Source organism: Rhinolophus sinicus, linkage group LG02 (genome assembly GCF_036562045.2).
Source record: "Rhinolophus sinicus isolate RSC01 linkage group LG02, ASM3656204v1, whole genome shotgun sequence".
Taxonomy (NCBI): domain Eukaryota; kingdom Metazoa; phylum Chordata; class Mammalia; order Chiroptera; family Rhinolophidae; genus Rhinolophus; species Rhinolophus sinicus.
The window spans coordinates 183,490,749-183,512,490 of NC_133752.1; the positions used below are offsets into that span (position 1 = coordinate 183,490,749).

Here is a 21,742-nt window from a genome sequence, read left to right on the forward strand (position 1 = left end):
TCTCTTCCTCTCCTTGGAATGCCCGCTTTCCTGCCAAGGCTTCTTCCAGCTTCCTACTCCACCAGCCCGAGGACATGGCCTTGCTACCCTGAGATGGCGGTGGGAGTCCCCGTCATTTAGATTTCATCCTAGCCAGCAGAAAGGAGGGAAAGGGAAAGACGTCCCCCTTCTCTAAGGAGTTTTCCTGGAAGCTGCACTTCTGTTTTCATTGGGCAGAAGGTAGTCACCTGACAACATCTGGCTACAGGGGAGGCCTCTGTAATTGTGCCCCTCTACAACTGCTCATTTCTTTGGGTGGCATTCAGGTTTTTCAAGATCTGGCCTCTGCCTACCTTTACCACCTCACCTCACTGGCATGCTTCAAAAACACCACAGATTCAACTAATAGTTCTCCCACTCAATGTACTAATTTTAAAACAACTGATTTTAAAATGTACTGATTTAAAAACTGAGGGTCTAATGTGCCTTGTACTAGGTTTACAAAGAGAAATAAGCTAAGTTCTCTGACTTCAAGTAATAATACCCAATGAGATATATATATATATATATATTAAGATTTTATTGGGGAAGGGGAACAGGACTTTATTGGGGAACAGTGTGTACTTCCAGGACTTTTTTCCAAGTCAAGTTGTTGTCGTTTCGATCTTAGTTGTGGAGGGCGCAGCTCAGCTTCAAGTTGTTCTCCTTTCAGTCTTAGTTGCAGGGGGCACAGCCCACCATCCCTTGCGGGAGTTGAACCAGCAACCTTGGGGTTGAGAGGACACATTCCAACCAACTGAGCCATCCAGGAGCTCAGCGGCAGCTCAGCTCAAGGTGCTGTGTTCAATCTTAGTTGCAGGGGGCAGAGCCCACCATCCCTTGTGGGACTCGAGGAATTGAACCGGCAACCTTGTGGTTGAGAGCCCACTGGCCCATGTGGGAATCGAACCGGCAGCCTTCAGAGTTAGGAGCACGGAGCTCTAACTGCCTGAGCCACCGGGCCGGCCCCCCCAATGATTTTTAATAGAGGTTTATTGATGGCTATAGCTGCACTGAAGGAGCACCTGACCCTTTCTAGGAAGACACCAAAAAGACTTCCCTGAAGAAACAGTGTCTTAAAGGATGGACAGGAGGAGTCTGTCAGCAGTTCGGCTGGAGAACAAGGTGTGTGCTGGAGGATGTGCAACCAGACTGGATAGGGAGTGAGGAGAAGAGAATCATGGGTGACTGCTAGGTTTTCAGTATATCTGGTATGAGTGACTGAAGAGAGAGTGGGGCCACTTAATGACACAGGAGGGAACAGGCGTAGTGGGGATGAAAGCTGGTGGGATTCCAGGTTCCCATTTTAGTCACGGTACATTAGAGGTTACACATGTATACGACCAGCCTCTCCAACTAGACTGCAAATTCCTAGAGGAGGTGGAATGAGCTCTGCTTTCAGTACCAGATACAGCACCAAAGCCAATGGTAGGCACATACCGATAGCTATAAAATGCCATCTACTTCGTTGAACATAGAATATGTTATCTATTTTTAATAATATAATTGTATCAATTTGTATCAACTTACTGAGCTCATGCAAGGGCCATGCATGCTCATGCAAGAAACCATGCAAGGGCCACTTCATAAACGGCTGAGAAACGCTGACATGCTGTGTGCTGACACACCATGTCTTCCTTCGTCAGATAAATTAATTTCGCCATCTCCAAATCACTTTGGTGTATGAGAAAGAACAAGAATCATAGCAAAGGTCCTCTCTAACACCTTCAGGTACGTTCCTACTAGTCCAGAATTCTGCACACTTAGCTCTCAGGGGACGTAGCTGGGCTATGACTCAGGGAACGCAGGTTTTCACCCCAGCTCTGTCACTTTTATGAGCGCTCTTGAGCAAGTTACTTAAGTCTCTTTGGGCTGTTTCTTCATCGTTACAGTGAAAGAGGTCTGACCAAATCATCTTTGAAACCTCTTCCAGTCCTAAAAGTGCATGACTAAAGGAGGTGAAGAGCTGTGCAAATGGTGCCCTTGCCTCCGTGTCAACTCCATGTCTCTTCCCATCTTCGGCCTCCTCTGGGTCTTGGCCCTGGTTCTAACCACATCAACATTTAAACTAGATTCTCTTCCGTCATAACCACTTCCCTTTTCTGCTTAAATCAATCGCCCACTAGACCCTATTATGGAAATCTTGCCAAACTCTTTTTAAAGTGAATGAGTAACAAGCTACGTAAGAAATCAAAAAGGAGGCTTGTAAATCAAATAAAATTCATCTCAGGTTTAGTGTCAGATCACTTTCTTAATACTACCCAGGATGGAAAAAAGCAGGAATTTCAATGGACAATTACAAATTATTTATCCTGGGTTAAGCCATAAAAATAGAAATACCTTCCAAACAACAAAGAAACCAAAAAAGACTTAAACTTCCCATGGGATCTTGTTTTAAGCCATTATTAGCAACAAACAACAGACCAGAGCTTGGACAAGTTGAGAAACACTTATCAAGTCTCTTCCTTCACAAAGCCTCCCCATCTTCTTCAGCCCAATCTGAATGCTTCCTTCTCAGAACTGAGTAACTTTTATCTCTATCACTACTGGTAACTTGCAAATCCAAATGACCCACTGCCTTGTAACAACATTTCTTGCCTTGCAGCACTTAGCATTTTTTTTTCTTTCTTTTTTTTTTTTTTTAAGATTTTATTGGGGAAGGGGAACAGGACTTTATTGGGGAACAGTGTGTACTTCCGGGATTTTTCCAAGTCAAGTTGTTGTCCTTTCAGTCTTAGTTGTGGAGGGTGCAGCTCAGCTCCAGGTTCAGTTACTGTTGTTAGTTGCTGGGGGCGCAGCCCTCCATCCCTTGCGGGAGTCGAACTGGCAGCCTTGTGGTTGAGAGGACGCATTCCAACCAACTGGGCCATCAGGGAGCTCAGCGGCAGCTCAGATCAAGGTGCCGTGTTCAATCTTAGTTGCGGTGGGGTGGAGCCCACCATCCCTTGCGGGAGTCGAGGAGTCGAACCAGCAACTTTGTGGTTGAGAGCCCGAGCTCCAACCAACTGAGCCACCCATCCGCCCCCACTTAGCTTTTTTATTGTTATATTTACCTTTCACTTCATGTTAGCATCTTGTCAGACCAATCAAGTTATAAATTGCTTCAAGGTGGAGAACTACTTAAAATTCTATTTATCATCAACTCATACCCAGTACATTTCACCGTATACCATAATCTTAACAAATAGCTGGTTACAGCAGGGGTGACATAAGAAAAGACTGGATTTGGGACACCTCCTAGAAGAACCTCCCAGTTCTCCTACCAGTAGCTGTGTAACGCTGGGTAAGTTACAAATGTTCAGGCCTCAATTTCCTCCCCTATGAACTTAAGTACAAAATCTATCTTGTCATTTTGTTGTGCTGCTGTAGCAGGAGAGTGATTCTTACATGACGTAGGCGAGTAAAAGGTATAAAAAGCATGCTGGAAATACCAGAAGTCACTGGTAAAGCGTATTTTCCTGAACCATCATTTTTATAATGGCAAGACATTTAAAACATTACATTGGTAGTAATGCAACATTTTTATGGAGCAATATGGAAAACTGACATAAGTTTTACAGATACAATGTCGGCCTACAAAAACTTCCTACTTGCCATTTTGAGCTATTTCCCCCCTCCCCGCCCCCCCCCCACCTCCTATCTACACTATTCTCCTCAGAGTATTTACTTTTCCCTGCTACTAAGGGAAGGTTGTCTGTAAAATTTAAGACACAGTGAACTGAAATACTATTTATTAAAATACCACATGAGCTCTGAAATACCTCATAAAAAATGTTTTTAATAAGGAATTGTAAAAATCATCTGAAGGTAGTTTATTGTACTAGTTAAAAATGCTTATCACTTTTAAGATTCCATTTTAATAGTCATGGCATGTAAGGTATTTAAGATCATTTGTCGATCAGTTTTTACAAAATGGCAGCCAAAGTCAGTTTTAATGTGTTGTTTGTAGAGGAGAAGGGGTGGGTATACACATCATGCCAAACACTCCTTCCCCAATGAATCCTCGTAACAAGGGGCCAACTGTGAGGGAGGGAGAAAAATGGGTCATTTTCCCAAGAGAAGCTCCAGGCCACAGGGCAGTGCATGACAGGGTTGAGATTTGAATCAACCCAACTCCGGAGCCCATGTGCCTGGTTAGCTTCGCCCAGGCTCTCTCGGCTTCATCAGGAGGCCTCCTCTGACGCTTCCTTACACAGATCCAGCTTTGTCAAATACACACTTAGGAACGTGGTCATTCCACTGTCTCTCCACTGGTTCTGAAGCTGGTATGTTTATCATCCTTAATTCAACGACTCCGAAATGTTTCCCCAGCATGTTTATAAATGACCACAATCACATAATAAATTTGCCTTTTTCCTCAGTATTTGCAGGTCTAACAGTCCTTTAACTGGTTTGTGTAGACAAATGCTAAAATTTTCAGATGATAAACTTTTTAAAGTTATAAAACCGGTATACACTTTTATTATAGAGTTGTATGATCCCAGACAGGAGAGATTCATGCCTGTGGCAGAATAATAGTGAATGAGATGAAAGCCCATAATCCTTTGTATCGGAGGAATTCCCGAATTAAGGAAAGGAGGAAGGTAATTATTAAGAAGAGAACAGGTATATGGTGCAAAGACCATAAGCTGTACAGTCAGAAGACATGAGTTTAAATCTGGCACTTATCAACAATAAAATCTAGGGCACTTCTCTATTCTCAATTTCTTCTTTTGTAGAATGAGGATATTTTTACCAACTATTTCACAAGACTGTTTTGATAAGTAAATGAGATGTGAAAGTCATACGTGGCTGTACAACAATACCTTCATACAAGCCGTTCACATGTCTCTTAAAGACAGCACTTACAATGCTGCAGGATTAACTGTTTAAACACGTGTCTCCACCTCCGTGAGCAACTCAAAGCCTGGAACTGGACCTCTTCTTTATTTTTATTCCCAGGTCCATGCACTGTGCCTGGCACAAAATCCATGAACATTCTAGAATGAATGAATACTAGTTTCACAAGGCAAACATCGTGGAATAGCTTATCACTCCACGGTTTTCCTCTAGAACTTTCTGCGCTTGGCTCCATTCTCGGACAGTCAAGGTAAAGCTAAAGGGCTAGGATTATAAAGAGACAACAGCAAGCCTAGGTACATAAGGACGTAAAACTCTCTCTGTAAAAAGCTCACGTCCCTTTCTCAATTTTCCGAGTAAAGAAATGGGACATGCTACCCCGTAAACCTTAAGAGGTTGGGGCTCTCTAGCCGCAAGCAGTAGGAACTCTAACACTGACAGAGCTTTTCACACATTGATAATCATCTCAAGTTTATAATATCTCTAGATTATAAAGGTTCTTCACAGTTTCTGAACACAAAATTAATTTTGCATTTAAAAACACTGAGAGAGAGACCAATACATGTATCTTAGGGATATGCTAAGCCTTATCTTTTCTACTAACCCTCCTCCTCCTTCGATACCAATCAGGAAGTCAAATCTCCTCATCAGAAGTGTTTCCTCATCACATTTGATTAAGCATGCTCATTCTGTTTTCCTGTCTTAGTCCTTTCAGGCTGCTGTGACAAAATGCTATTCCCTGGGGAGCTTATAAACAACAGAAATTTATTTCTCCCAGTTCTGGAGGCTGGAAGACGAAGATGACAAAGTGCCAGCAGACTTGGCATCTGGTGAGAGCCAGCCTCCGTGTTTATAGACAGCTGCCTTCCAGCTGTGCTGCCTCACTAGGTGGAAGGGGCGAGGGAGTCTCTGGAGTCTCTTTTGTACGGGCACTAATCCCATTCATGAAGGCCGCACCCTCATGACCTACTCACCGCCTCACCTCCTAATTCCTTCACACTGCGGATAAATAAAAAGACTTGCCCAAAGTCAAGCAATAAATAAGCAATATATAACGCCAGTTTCCAAACACAAAGGCACCTTTCTTTCAGGCCTTTGTACAATTATAAAAATCAATATGGAAAGTCTGCCTATTCTGAAGCCTCACTCAATGTGGCATTTTCACCACGACTCCTACTATGCCTGACAGCCACCTGCTACCAGTCTCCTCCACCTGCAATTCACCTCTAAACACAGACCTGATTCATCATTCTCTTGCTTCAAATCATTTGAATGATCCCCATTTTCTTCAGGATGAATCCAAGTTTCTTAGCGTCACGCACTAGACAAGTCGTAAACTGGCCACTGCCGGCCTCTCCAGCTTCAATCCTGGAAGGCGGTGGCCCTGGAGAACTACTTTTGTTCCTAGAAGGTGACAGTGCTTCCCACACCTACCAGTACACCTATGGCATCCTTCACTTTAAAAAGGTGGGGGGAGGGCCTTTCTTCCCTCAGCCATCTCATCTCCTTCAAGATCAAGCTGAGATGTAGGAGAAACTGTGCCCAACACCCATGCCTATGTCTTCAACTTAACTTTTCACAGTGCATTGCAAGTTTGTCTATTTGCTTGGCCATCTCCCTGTCGGGAGAGTGAATTCCGTAAGAGCAGAAAGAAACTGAACCATCTTTCTGTCTCTAGAAAGCAGAATAGCTGGCCCAGAGCAAACATCTCTGCATTTTTCTACCAAATAAATACCTTCTGAAATTTTGATAAAGAAGCTTTATCCAATTTGGAATTAATCAGAGACGGAAGTAAAGTTAATGAAACGAGGTGAAAAGGGGGGAAAGGTATTATCAATGTGGAAAGAGAAAACTAGAATCTAAAACAAACAATTTTAGGAAGCAACTTTAAAGTGGACAATATGGTTTTTAGTCTGATGGTAGAATGCTTTTGGCTCTTCCTGCACAAGTGTGACTTAGTCTGTAACATTTTAAAAGCTCACTTGTTTTTTCCTGCTTAATTGAGTACACAAATGAATCACACAGAGGCTGACTAATCACCTGCTAAAGACACTGCATGCGGATCCCAAGACTGGAACAATCAATCTAAAGGACAGTAAGAACTTCAGAAGATATAACATGAATATTTATAACCTGTTACAGCTACACTTGTTTGTTACCTTTTAGAAAGAACTAGAATAACATATGGTATTGTAAGTTGCCAGCGCTAGTAAATTAAAAATGCACTTGCTCCCTCTGCTTTCACATCAACCATAACAAAGCCCACTCAGGTAAAGTAATCATTGTGAACTTTTCTGCTCTGAGGAAGGATGAACATACTCTCCAGCATGACCTGCATCCACCCAGAAGGTAGGTCTCCTGCTGCAGTCTCCATGAGAATCACTGTGGCCGAGGGCAGAACAGTCCTGGGAGAGGACACCTGGCATTTAATTAGCACTTACTACACACCTGGCCCCAGGCACTGTGCAAGGTGCCTTCTATACCTTAGGTGTTTCATTTAAACCACCTTTCCTCTCTAGGCTCAATCACAATCAGTGAGCAAAAATAAATAAATTTTTATAAGTATTCATTCAACAAATATTTATTGAGCACCTATAGTTAGGATCTGGGAAAGCAAAGGAACTTGTCTATCTTGCTCATTTTTGTATCCCAAGGATGTCTGGCACATAATGGAACAAAAAGACCAGGAGGTCTTACCTTCTAAAGGTCTCAGGTCTGTCCACTTCTCTTAATACACCCTTCCACCAGCCTAGTCCAAGTCTCCCACTCTGTCCTGCAGATATCCGTGCTTCCTCTCGTTCAGTGTTTCTCAACGTTGGCACTATTAACATCTAAGGCCTGACAACTCTTTGTTGTGGAGGCTGCCCTGTGCATCCTAGGATGTCCAGCAGCATCCCTGGCCTCCAGCCCCTGGATGCCAGTACATACCGTGTTTCCCCTAGAATAAGACCGGACAATCAGCTCTAATGAGCCTTTTGGAGCAAAAATTAATAGAAGACCCGGTCTTATTATACTAGAAGACTGAGTCTTATACAACACTGGGCTTTCTATTAATTTTTGCTCCAAAAGACGCATTAGAGCTGACTGTCCGGCTAGGTCTTATTTTGGGGGAAACAAGGTACTAACCTTGGATGGTATTCCCATTGTTCTCAGGACAAACACTCAAATCCTGAACACCTATTCTACCAAGTGCTGAGAACAGGGCACAACCAACGCACCAATCTCCTCTAGGTCCACACTTCCTCTTGCTCCCCACCCTCCAGCCACATGGGCCTCTGTTCACCTTCTCACATGTACCCCAACTTCAAGCCCTTCACACGGTTTCCAAGGCCTGAGCACTATTAACATTTTGGGCTGGAAACTCTTTGCTGTGGGGCTGTCCTGTGCATTGCAGGATATTTAGCAGAATCTCTGGTCTCCACCCCATAAATGCCAGTAGCACCAATCCCACCCCACCCCCAGTCATGACAACCCAAAATGTCACCAAACATTGCCAAGTGCTTCTTGGGGGCAATTCTGACCCTTCAAAGTTGAACTCAAACAGTATAAAGAAAGCTTCTCCTGACCCAGCCACCAGTTGAGTTGGGTTCTCACTGCTGGTCTCTCCCACAACACCCTCTTCTTTGTAGCATTTCTCCCAATTGTTAGTTAAGTAGCATTTAATGTCTGAATGTGTCTGCAGGAACCTGTGGGCTCTGCTCACTGCTCTATGCCCACCGGCCTCCCACAGTGCTCAAACAACCGTACTAAGTGAATGGATGATGCAGGCAGCGCTCAGCTGTGGCACAGGGATTCCAAGATAAGAAGGATACCACCTTTGTGCTCAGGATGCTGAGTACAGAAATGGCAAATGAGTTTCATCTCCTGGGCAAGCTCAATTAACTGCTACCTGCATTAAGAAGCTGTGCATGGTGGAAAGAAAGGCTTCTTCTAAGGCTCCACAATGCCAGACACCACAGTTCAAAGAGAAGTGTTGAACCAAGAAAATGCAAAGTTTCCTGAGGAGGTGGTTGAAAACTCGGTTTTTGGAAGCTGCTGGCATTCTGGGAATCATGCTCCACCGCATCTAAAGGGGAGGGGTGGAAATCTCTTTTCCCATCACCTCAAGCCCAGGAAAAGGACTCAGTGGCATGACCAAGAGAGCCCACTGCAGGTCCGTGCAGTTGGGTGGGTGCCACATCTGTCTCCCACCTGAGAAACAGGAAAGGCTGGTTGGCTACCTACTCTGAGGACCAGGGAGAGGTTGCTGCCATGCTGGAATCAGCCTGCACCCCGCCTTTCTGCACTGCTAGGCAGGGCATGCTACCCCCAATCATGCTACCTTGGCATCAGGAATATTTCACGCTGAAGGAACTGAGAAACAGCAGCTGCAGGAAGAATTTTCTGACCGTCCCTGAAGCAGGTCTTAAGACCTTTTATTAGAGGTGCCTTCTCTGCACCTAGAGGAAAGGAGTGTCCTTCTCTCCGAAGACAGAGGGACGCTGAAAGGAATTCTGAATGAGCAGGACTGCATTTCCCCAGCTTTCTATATTTAGCTCATATCCTTTTACGTCCTATCACGACTCTCCAGTCTTCATCAAACCTAGCATTAAAAACTCAGGTTAACCATTTCCTTATGAAGTCTCCTACATCATGTAAAACTTAGATTAAATAAACGTGTATGCTTTTAATCTGTCTCTCATTAAGAGGCTTGTTGGCGAGGCAGCTGGAGATTGGAGAATCACAAATGTCTGGCCCAGGGTCTGAAACCTGACATCCCCCATGAGAGTAGATGGCCAAGGAGCAAAGCCTGGGGAATCCCAGCATTGAAGACAGAAGGAACAGTGAGTGGGCAAGGAGAACAGGGAGGGTGGTCTTCGTAAAGAAAGGAGTGAGAATTTCCAAATGTGTGGAGTACCAGGTGCTGCAAAAAGCTCAGGTGAAGATTTTTCTCTTAGATGCTAAAGTTCATTAACAAGATCAACAAAGTAAGACCTCATAGTAAGTCAAACCAAATACAGCTATCAAATTACCACATTAAAGATATATGCTGAATCGTTACTGAAAGATTTATGAGGGCACACTTGAGCTGTGTTTAACAAAACTCCGTATTAATACACCCATCCAAGAAGACAAGTTTCACAGATACCGAAATTTATAAGATATTAAAAATGGAAACAACCCACTTTTACATCTTCTAGAACAAAGTAAAGGGCTAACAGCGATCGCAGTCACACTGTCAATGTGAAGCCCAAGGACAGGAAATAGGTTTTGGCTCCAGCCAGTGTCTAGGACATCTGTTGCTCTCGCCCTTCTTTGATAACAGCCTTGTGATTTCCCTTCCGGGAACCCCCTCTTGGATCATGTGGCTCAGTTGAGACTGATGGCCCCGCTCACTCCCCCCGCTCTGGGGAAGATCCAGGTGGTGAATAGCAAGGGCCCTCGTGACCTGGCTGGGCAGGCCACTCTGGGTCTAGCTGGCAGGAGCAGGCAGAGAAGCTCTCTTTGCCTGACTTACTAAATGGTAGACCAGAAGCTGAAGTTGCTGGCAGCAATCTTTGCTCCGATGTAGACAGAGCCTGCCTTAGAACTAAACCAACAGAGGGGAAGAACAGGGACAAAAATGAGACTTCTGATGACATCATTTGAGCACCTTGACCCAAGCCTGCCAGAAGTTTCACCCTATATTTTTCAACTACACAAGTCAAAAACACTACCTTTTCTCTTTTATGAAGCCAGGTCTGAGTTGGAATTCTGTCTCAACCTCGTGCTGCTAATACCAGCAGCAGTTTTAAACCACTAATGATTCAAAAAGAAAAGGCTCCTGCCTCCTTCTAAAAGTCTCAGCTTCCTCTAGGATGCTTCACTCCATAATTTTCTTCCCTTCCTCTGATTTTCTAAGTGATTAGTGGGTACCTACTCAGTCATTCAATTGCCTGCTCCCTTTTATTGTTCTCCATGTGTATATCACAGCCTCATCTCAACTAGACAAAGATGGTCAAGGATGCGCCATAATTCTCTGTATCCCAGATACCACCTTCTACCATACAGAGTATAATCAGACGAATCATGTCTGAGAAAGAAAAGGTTAGCTACAGATGGTCTGCATCAGAACAGAAAACTTACCTATACTGGAAATGAATTTGAAGGGATGTCATTAAGATCATTTCCATTCATTCATTTTGGGTGCTATGAATACAGCAGGGAATATGACCAGGTCACTGCTTTGACAGTTAGCTGGGCTGCATATTTCTCGCAATCCCACCCCCAAAAGAGACCATTTAAAAAAAGACTGTGAGGCCACCTGCATTTTCTCTGTAGCACAAACTCCGTTATAGTTCATGCTTTCTCATGTTAAACACCTAATAAATGTATATTCATACAACATTACAGCTAAAGTGGGGGGTCTTAGAAATCTAGAAGTTTTAAAACGTTATTTTTAACAATGAAACCTTTCTCCACCCCAAAAAGAAATGTATACCAAACAGGTAAGAATGGCTGCCCCCACCCAGGAGGCGCTGGACTGACGCAGTTTGGGAACCACTGAGCATCACTGGCGCCGGAACCAGGCCAGAGGCTGCCTCCCAACTCTCAGGCCAGGTCTCTTTCGACTTCACCTGTTTGTTGCCTTTGGCCAAGAACACACTCAAAATATTTCTGTTCAATGACTGAACTACTCAAGTACAAACATGGTAACTAGTTTCTTTCTTGAAATTGGGCCAGTACGAGAAACTAACTGGTCACGGAGGCTGAACATAACGTGAGCTGGACCCAGTTTTCAATCTGATCAACAGTGATTTACAACCCTCTATTCACAATTCTGAACTCCAAAAAGCTCTCAACTGTGAAGATCTTTCCGTGTCTATTTGGCAGCAAAATTTGACCTGACCTGAATTTATCTGGTGGCAAAACTTAGTCTAAACTGACTTGAAGTTATTTATAGTCTTTATTTTCCTCACTGAGTGTGAACAGGCATATGTTCCACTGTAAAAGATTCTGATGTTTTCAGGTAAATTAGTAGTTCCAAAAGTTTCAGATGAGAGATTGTAGATTTGTATAAAAATAATGTATATAAATAATTCAACCAAAGAATGATGGCCCTGAAATTTTTACTTCAAAAGCTATGTTTTAAAGTATCAATATCAACAACAGAGGATGAATATTTACATCAGGACTTTCTGAGACAAAAAGGATCTTAAGAGCACAGTCAATCTAGTGCCCTCACTTGTAGATGAGAGAACTAGACTCCCAGAGGCCACATGATTTGCCCAAGGCAACTGCACAGTTTACAGACAAATTCTCACCCCAAGGTAATGGACTTCAGTGGAAATTAGACCCCCCCACCCTGACTGCCCTCCCTGTGGGTATGGATCCAGCTCTGCTTTTGTTTGATCAGAGTTGGCAGGGGTTCTCCAGAAAACACTGTGGAGAATCAATATTAAACTTAAGGGGAAATTTTTTTTTTTTAAGTAATATTTGTATGGATATTTGCGTATATGTCTTTTTTTTTTTAATAACTTTTATTTATTTAAATGTGTTCTTCCAAGACCCATCAGCTCCAAGTCAAGTAGTTATTTCAATCTAGTTGTGGAGGGTGCAGCTCACAGTCGCCCATGTGGGGATTGAACCGGCAACCTTGTTAAGAGCACCACACTAACCAACTGAGCTAACCAGCCACCCCGAAAGGCAAATTTTTTAAAATGTATTTTTAAAATACATCCCTCCCTCAATTCCCCTTTTCTGTCTCAAAACTTGGATGAGTGTACAAAGGGTTTATCAAAAAGTAGGAACCAAGACCACTTATTCTAAGAGTGGGGGAAGAAAGATATTAATGAACTCACAGTTAATAATGATAAATAATAGTCCTTTTATCCATTACAATTAGTGAAGTTATTAACAACTTGGTAATATCCACTGTATGATGAGAGTATTCTATTTCAAAATAAGGATTAAAGACATAAAACAGTTGATGATGATAATAATAGCAGCAGCAGTTACTACTGTTTTATGAGAGTCTCTCACGGGCCAGGAACTGTGTGTATTACTTTATACACAGGTCTTATTTAGTCCTCATACCAAACCTGCATGGAAGGTATTCTTGCCTTCATTTTAAAGATGAGGAAGCAGAGGTTCAGAGAGGTTAAGTACCCTTTCCAAGATCATACAAGGGACAACGTGGGCTGTTTGACAGACCATAAAGAGATGTGCTTAAAAGTACAGCCATTGGGGTCATATACTACCTCGGTTGAAAGCTCAGCTGTACCATGAACTGGATGGACTAACTTGTGCAAATGCCTCAGTTTCCTCACCTGTAAAATGGGTATAATAACAGTACCCATCTCACAGAGGTGATGTGAGGATTAAATGAGTTAATGTAAATAAAGCAGCTAAGAGAGTGCCTGGCACGTGTATTGGCTATTATCATGATCATGAATACAGACATCAGCATTCAAACCCGGATCTGCCTAATCCGGTAGCTTTTCTTTCCACTGTGCTGTAGAAATTAACTACAGGCGATATACTAGTGGTATTGAGCTAGTGTCTCTACCTCCCATGTCACCTATTAACATTCTTTGCCTCATTTCTTTTGTCTGTTCCAAACTTTAAGATCTGTCGCCGTTTCAAGACTGACAAATGTTTTTCTTTGTGGCAACCTGGATGGACCTAAAGGCTATTATGCTAAGTGAAATAAGTCAGAGAAAGACAACTACCACATGATCTCACTTATATGTGGAGTCTAAAGAACAAAATAAATGAACAAACAAAACAGAAACAGACTCATAGCTACAAAGAACAAAACTGATGGTTGCCACATGGGAGGGGTTGGGGGACGGGGTGAAAAAGGTGAAGGGATTAAAAAGTACATATTGGTAGTTACAAAATAGTCACAGGGATGTAAAGTACAGCATTGGGAATATAGTCAATAATATTACAATAACTATGAGTATTGCAAGGTGGGTACTAGACTCACCAGGGGGAAATCACTTCGTAAATTACATAAATGTCTAACCACTATACTATACACCTGAAACTAATATAAAATAATATTGAATGTCAACTGTAATTGAAAAATAAAAAAGGTCTTTCTTTTAGTAAATAAATGACCAGATGTTGAATATATAAAATGAAAAAGTCTAATAAAGGATTCCTTTAAGTCACCTTCACACTGCAGGGTTGTTAATAAACAGCTAATTTAAATTACTCATGGCCAAAAAAAGTATCTATCAGTAATAAGACTTAACTATGCATAGACACATTCACTATATTAAGTTGCAACACACAAAACAAAGATAGAACAGCAGGTGGTATATTAGTTACATATTCCACACTTACAAGTCCCAGGCACTTTCTCACCTGTACTTATTAAATTTATTTTTATCAGCCCCTAGACCAAGAACTACTAAAAGTGCCTGGAAATCATGCCATATCATTCATTCATTCATTAAACAAATATTTAGACTGCATACTGTGGCAGTACTTGCACAGTATTACTGCCTGGGCCAGGGTTACAGTAGGTAGTTAAACAGACAGTACCTTTCCTTATGGAGCTTACAATCCAGCATGGGTACAGACTTCAAGCAAATGTATACTGTGGCATTTCTAAAAATCATTCTGTTAATCTTAAAACCTTTTGCGACCATATATATATATATCATACATATACACAAGGAGTCAGATTTCTGACTTTAAAATACAACTCTTCTCCCAGCTGCTAGACACTTCTTTTAAAAAATGGTGTACTCTAAAATCACATACGTGTACTCCCCCAGTTCTGACCCACTCACCGTCACTGCACACTTGCTTATGATAAAGAATACGGTATCAGAGGGTCGATAATTAAATAACTATCCACCCTAAACCAAAGGGTTGTTGCATTCAATAATATGTTTAAAGTGTATATCCAGAGGGGTACAAAATCTATTAAACCCGTGCTTCCGAAACCTCCCAAACCTGTTGTTGGACCCTCTCAGGAATTTACAGTCTGACAGAACTACTTCATCGCACATTAACTAAGAGCAGGTCAAGAAAGGCCGGGCTCGTGTGATCTGAGTCTAAATTATTAGCCAATCCTGTGACCCAACGGCTTGTGCTGGCTCCCAAGAGGTCCCGGTGCTGGAGTCCAAGATCATGACGGTGTCCTGGTCACGTGAAGGGGCCCTAGCCTCAGGAGATCCCCAGGTAGGGAAAAGGGCTTGGCGCTACCTTTTGGAGCTACCAAGAGATCTCTCACATCCGTGTGTGCACATCTGCCCGTAAGCCGAACTGAAGGTGTACAGCTGTTCCAAATGACAGAGCAAAAAATGCAAAAAGTCCCCTCGCACAAGTAAGTCCTTTAAATTTGGGGGCAGCACCCACTCCCCACCGCAAATTACAGGCAGAGAAACACGCGCCCCTTGGACAACGTTTTGAGATCAAGGAAGAAACTAGATTAAGAAGTGCCTATGTCAAAGGTGAAAAGATTAGGAAGGTGACACCAGCGGAGGAAAACAGCAGGAAGGGCAAGGAATGAGAATTGAGGAATGGGAAAAGACACCGACTCTGGGTCCTGGGAGGGGGCTTCGTGAAGGATAATTCCTGGGGGATACAGTCAAATGACTTGGGGACCCTGCAGAAAACACCTGGAGGGAATGGAAATCAGCGCCTATCCCCACAAACCGTAGGGAGGACGAGAGATCTCAACCCCAGATGCTGAAACCTGAGCCTGCGGAGGAGATCGGAGTTCTCCGCGCCTCCGGGGAAAGGACAGGCTCTGGGACTTGTCCCCGGAGCGGCAGGGAGGATGGGGAAGCAGGAGCCCCGCGCGCCAGGGCTCGGGGTGCCCCGGGGCTCCGCGAGGCAGGGGCGGGGCGCCGCGGGGTCGCCCGGGTTCAAGGCCGGAGCTCCCGCGCCGCTACTCACCTCTCCGAACTGGAAGGCGGAGACGATGGTGACAACGACGCCCACGAAACAGACGTAGAGCCCATACCTGTGGGACAGGCAGGTATAGGTCTGTCTCTGTAGGAGCTTGAGCAGCATCACCCCGGCCGCCGCCACGCCACGCCCGGAGGAGCCAGAGCCAGAGCCGCCGCCTCAACGAGCCGCCATTCAGCGGCCACGATCGGGCCGCCGCGTTCAGGTCACAGCCTCCGGCAGCCGCACATTGCCGCTCCGGAGACCGACGGCCGCTGGGCTCCGCGCCGCGGCCACCGCTTCCGGGAGCCGGGAGCTCACGCCCTCCGCGCAGCGGAGGCGGACCCGCCGCCCGCGAGGGGGCCGGCGCCGCCCGGGTCTGGCCAGGGGAGAGGCGGCGGCGGCGGCGGCGGTGGTGGGGCCGCCAGCGCCACCTGGAGGACGGAGGGGAGGAGGGCAGGCGAGCGCTCTCCCGGTCTGCGCGTGCGCGGCGGCTCTCACGTCTGGGCTGGGGACCTCGAAAATCCGTGGGCCGGTCCCTGCAAGGTCTCTGTGCCACAGATGACGCTATAATGCCATGAATACTTTCGTGCACAAACCCCTTTCTTCATTTACAATAATTGGGAAATTATGGTTTTTCACAAGGTTGAGAGGAAATGCTGCATGGAGCTCATTTCCCCTCTGTCTCTCTAACCACATTGCTTGGAGGAGGAAACTTTTGGGCTAAATGTGCCAAAACCAAATTTCATTCATTCATTTATTAATTAAATATTTAGTGTCCAGTGCCTGGCATAGTGCTTGGTGTCGGGTTTTCAGAAATGAGCTACAGTTGGCCACTGTTCCCAGAGAGTCTAGTTCGGAAGATAAGCACTTAAACTGCGAGTGCAAAAATGTTACAGAAATCGTGCGATGTACGGGGTGGGGGTGAGGGGTTGGGGTGAGGGGACTACGCAGAGGTGCTCAGTTATTTCCACTTTAGCATCAGGTGATTTCTAGGAGGGCCTACCCTGGGCACCTCTTATTTGGGAGAGTTTTTTTGTTTTGTTTTGTTTTTTGTTTTTTGCCAAATATACCCGAGTTAATATGATTTTTATCTTGAATCTAGTCAGGGAAACAAAACACTTACCCAGTGTTGCCATCATTTATAGCATTTTTTTAGTTATCTTCAGAACCAATTTCAGGATACACTCAAAATATGTATGTATTCAACCGGATGGTCAGATGAAATTAACAGACTTGAAAATGTGATTACTACCTTTGTTCCAATCCAAGGTAAAATGTTTATACTTTTCAGTCAATTCTTTTCATCTTTCCTTAGGAGAAGCTGATATACATGTTATACACACATGACAAAAATTATGACAGTTGTATGAGACACTTAAACAGCGCCAAGGTCTTTTCAAGGGTAGTAATAGATATAAAACCATCTGCCTTTCAGTAGGACTCAGGACTCTGTTAAGATGCTTGTTGCCACAACAATGATGGCCAGCATTTACTTAAGAGCTGCTGTGGCCGGGACTCATCTAATCCTCACAATCTTATGAGGTAGATAGCATGATTATCCCCATTCTATAGATGAAGAAACTGAGGTACAAAGTGGTTAAATGACTGTCTAATACCACACAACCAGTGAATGACAGAATTGTTATTTGAACCTAATACTTAGGCTCTACAACAAGGCTGGGATTAGGGGGTGGTGAGCCCTGCAAATGCAAGGTCAGATTCTGTCTTTGTTTAAAATGTTGATACTTTGTTCTCTGTGGCTATTTCACATTAATTTTGATCTTTTTAAATATTGCACAAAAATATTATGTCTTACTTAGTGAGATTTGGTCTTTCCCTTAAATTTTGCACCCAAAGCAAGTGCCTCGCTCCCCTAGTCCTGGCCCTACCCTAGAATCTATGTTTCTAAGAAAGTATGCTTTGTGGTAGTGTAATTTACCCTTTTTTTTTTTCTATCTCTTTATGCTCCAACTAGAGAGCCTCAAGGATGTCCGTACTGTAGAAGACCTTTCTTCTAGAGAACTGATTCTAGCTCACTCTCTCTGTCCCTCCTGAGCCATTCAGTTGAACTTGAGTAAAATAAACGTGGGTGTAATATGATACATCTGGGTAGCTACCATACAGAGATAGTAGGAAAGTTAAATAAAATAATTCATGAAAGCACTTCAGTCCTGGGACATTTTGAGTGTTGGAAAAGTCAAGAGAAGAATACAGCATTTGACTTTGTTCTATAAGCCCTGAGGCTTTTCACCAGGGGAATGAGCTGATTAAACATGCAGTTCAAGAAGATGAATTTAGCAATATGAAATTTGTAGACATTATTTTAAACTATCAGTATCTGAACAATGGGGAAAATGGACAGGAGCATCTCATTTATCTGGGAATCTTTTACATGGCAACCTAAAAGAGCCAGAAAAACCAAGACAGAAAAAGACTGTCAGAAACCCACTGAAACCCAGGAGTTTTGCTTTTAGGAGAACCCCTCAGTTCCTCTGTCAAAATCTGAAAATATAATTCTGAGAAACTTTGTTATTTGGCTTCTCAGTCCATAGCAGGTTAGAAAAGAAAGAAAAAAAAATAGGAACTTTCTTTCCCATCCCTCCAAACAAGAAGTGCCTGTGATGATCTTGAGAAAGTGAGAAAAGGAAAAAAAAATTTTTTTTAAAGAAGTCAAGCTGGTTCAAAAAGCATAATTGTCCTGGGGTCAATAGAGTAGAGGCAAGAACAGAGAGATACAGTGGAGGCACCAGTGTCTCCCAGGGCAATAGGATAACGGGTCATAGAGTAGTGACCCCAATCTTTGAGAAAAATTCAAGTGATATTTAGTGTTTATTTATCATTTATCAAGGAACACTCAGTGCTGGGCATTTTACCAGGCACTGAGGATACCTAGTACTGACTTAGATACCTAGAGGGATGACCTAGAAAGATACAGTTCCTGCTTTCCTGGAATTTACACTCTAGAGGGAAAAGTATTGAGTTAGTATTGTGAAGGGAACTAACCTAGCTTGGGAGATCAGGGAAATCTTCCTGGAGTAGGTGATGCTGAAGCCCAGACTAAAGATGGAGGGGTGGGGGTAGGAAGGGATGTGTATTTTAGGCAGGGCTGGCACGTTGAAGTCTCTGATCTAAGGCAAGAGGGGCTGGAAGTGCAATAAGATGGAGCTAGAGAGGTTAGCAGGGCCTTGAAGGCTATCTTAAGAATAAAGGACTTCATCCTAAAGATAATGAAGAATTTTAATAAAAACCAAAAAGTTTTTTGACATGATCAGATAGGAATTTAAAGAATCATCATAACTGTGGTGTGGAAAATGTATTGGAGGGGACCCCAGGAGTTGAAGAGAGACGGGTAGGAATACACTTGCCACATAAAATTCAGAACACCTAGTTAAATTTGAATTTCAAATACTTCATTTTTAGTATAAGTTTATCCCATTCAATATTTGGGACTTATACTAAAAATTGTTATTTATCTGAAATTCAAATTTAACTGTACATTTTGTATTTTTATTTGCTAACTCTGGCACTCTATGTGGAAGGCTACTGGAGAATACAGGCAAGAGGTGATGGTAGCTTGGAGGAGGGTCAGGACGATGTCAAGGGAGAGAACCTAGGTGTATTTAGTCAACTGAACTGCCAGAACTTGGTGACTAATCACATGCGGTAGGGAAAGCATGTCAATCGTGACTTAAAATTTTAACACGGACAGCTAAGTGGATGAAAGTGCTGATTCTCTAGACGGAGTACACCAGAGGAAGAACAGGCATACAATAAATATTTTAGATGTATTTCCAAAATGGAATAATTACTGACGATAGGAATAATTGGGGAGTTAATACCTTAGGCTCTAGTGAACTATGAAGTTTACAGAAACGGGTTCCCTTAGTCCCAAGATGCTATATTCTTATTATTGGTGAACTTGTCCAATTTTTCAGCTACAGGATCTGTAACAAAAATCAAGAAAAGTATTTTTTCTTTTCAATATGCTCTTTCCCTAATAGTTTTTATTTTTTTAACATTCAGATGAAAACTTCAAACATAAGAAAAGCCTCTTTGATTATAAAAAAAGAAGATTAATCTTTGGCTAGGGCATAAAAAAAGAGTAATCTAACATAAATCACACATGATAAACTTATGGCCTACAGATAAGTTATAGTTGACCAGAAAAATTTTTAAAGTATTTTAAAATTGTGAGATTTCATTGACAAATCCTAATTCTAATTTCTAGTTTCTTCTGAATAAATGGAAAAATCTGGACATGCTGGGGCCACATTTCCACAAGGCAACAATTAGCTGTGGCTAAGTAAGGACTCCTTTGTATGACATGTGCTCACCGTGACTCATATGTCACTGTGTTTCATCTCCCCAACCTTGAGGCTTAGGGTCAGTTGACATTTATCATAGTGCTTGGACTATAATTTACTGCACTGGTGAGAAATATTTGCACACACACTTTTATCAAAAGTAGTAAATGGAAAGCACAGAGAGCCATATGATTCCAGTAAAGAGGGGGTTTGGCATGTGTGTAGAAATGAAGATATTCTTATGTGTATTTGTGACACCCAGCCTGAGTCACCCAATTGTATTACCTGCCCGTACTGGAGTATGCAATACTCTAATTAAAGCAACAGCCAGACTGTTGACCAACAGTTTGAATTTTGTTGAGATTAAAACCAAGGCAAGATTGGTTAAGCAAGATTTATTCTTTCCTCTCCTGACCCTTCTGCACTTCCAAGTTCCTTGCTCCCATAGGATAAATCCTGGGATGGGCAGAATCTTATCAAAATCAGGTAGAACCCTGTAAGCTCTTCAGAAATGTTAATGTCCCACGTGAAAGTAAGAGTTGAACCGCAGTGTGCCTGCAGGGTCTTCAGATAGAAGGGGTTTGGACAGTACCATCTAATAGAATAAAATCAGAGGGCTTACATAGCAAGGAGTTTGCAATGACTATATTTCATTTCAAGACACTTTTTTCTTTCAGTATTTTATTAACACTCCCGGTCTGTCTTGCCACCTCTCACTCCAGAAGATGCGGAATATACCCGACTGATGTTGAGAGGGGCTGAGTTGGTCTGCCAGAGATGGGAGTTCTGATGCTCTACCTGCCAAGCATGGGAGAATCAGTGCCCGGGGCCTGAGCTAGGGCCAGGGCCTAGAAAGTCTGTCTCAGTCAGGGATGAAATGCGGGTTGCCCACTTGCAGAGGTAAAACAACCTTCTCCAGTTAACTTTATCAGTGCTAAAGCTGATGCTTTGATCTCTGTCTGTCTGTACCTTGCATGGCTTTCTCAATTGGTTCAAAACTCAGAAGACAAGGAAAATGCTTTGACTGGGCCCTAAAACATCAACCATCTTTGGGCCTCCTTATGCTCAGCCATGATGAAAAATGAACCAAAGTAAATAATCCTGCACAAAGAAGAACCTCTGGCCCCAAGCCTACAAAACATACAAGTTGTATATATATTATACAACTGTGTCCTTGGAAAGCCTTACCTTGCGCTAGTAAGAAAATGGAATCTAAACAAAAAGCTTTAACTAGCAGCTTAAGCAATGTTAAAATAACTCCTAATAAATCTGTATTTAGTTGAGTCCTTGCTTTATTCAGGTGAAAAGGTAAAAGGTTCACATTGTGAAATGCTTTTACTTTTGAGTTTTAGGCTTGAAAAACTTGTTTGTTGCTAAGAAACATATTTTGATTTTGTCCCTCCCTCCTTTCAGGATAAATAGTGTATGTTCATGAAACACAAGCCTGTTGCGAGTCACCTCATCCCCTTCTTTTTTATTCTAAAAAAGAAAGCCAGGACAGCATTTAATTTTTTGAAAACTAATAAATAAAACAAGATTATTAAGCAATTTAATTGCTTCTGCTAGAACACCAAGAGCAAAAACACAACATGTCCCACTGTTTATTTTTTGTGATTTCAGAGAGATCGTGGACATATACAAACAAATATATGCACTTTTCACATAAGTGTGACCATATTTTATTCTATTTATGTTATATTTATTTGTGG

The 21,742-nt window shown here is 42.8% G+C and overlaps 1 protein-coding gene across 2 annotated transcripts in view; it reads right to left on the reverse strand.

The window, feature by feature from the left end:
* The window catches only part of GNPTAB (N-acetylglucosamine-1-phosphate transferase subunits alpha and beta), an 88,131-nt gene that overhangs the window by 44,498 nt on the left and 21,891 nt on the right, over positions 1-21,742 (reverse strand). Inside the window, exon 1 of one of the 2 annotated variants that reach the window (XM_019732104.2) lies at positions 15,736-16,122. The exons of the other annotated variant lie outside the window; for it this stretch is intronic. Within the exon in view, the coding sequence (XP_019587663.2) occupies positions 15,736-15,852 (117 nt within the window). The 5' untranslated portion in view covers positions 15,853-16,122. Of the gene's footprint in view, positions 1-15,735; positions 16,123-21,742 lie in introns of those variants that run through there. 2 annotated transcript variants of the gene reach the window in all.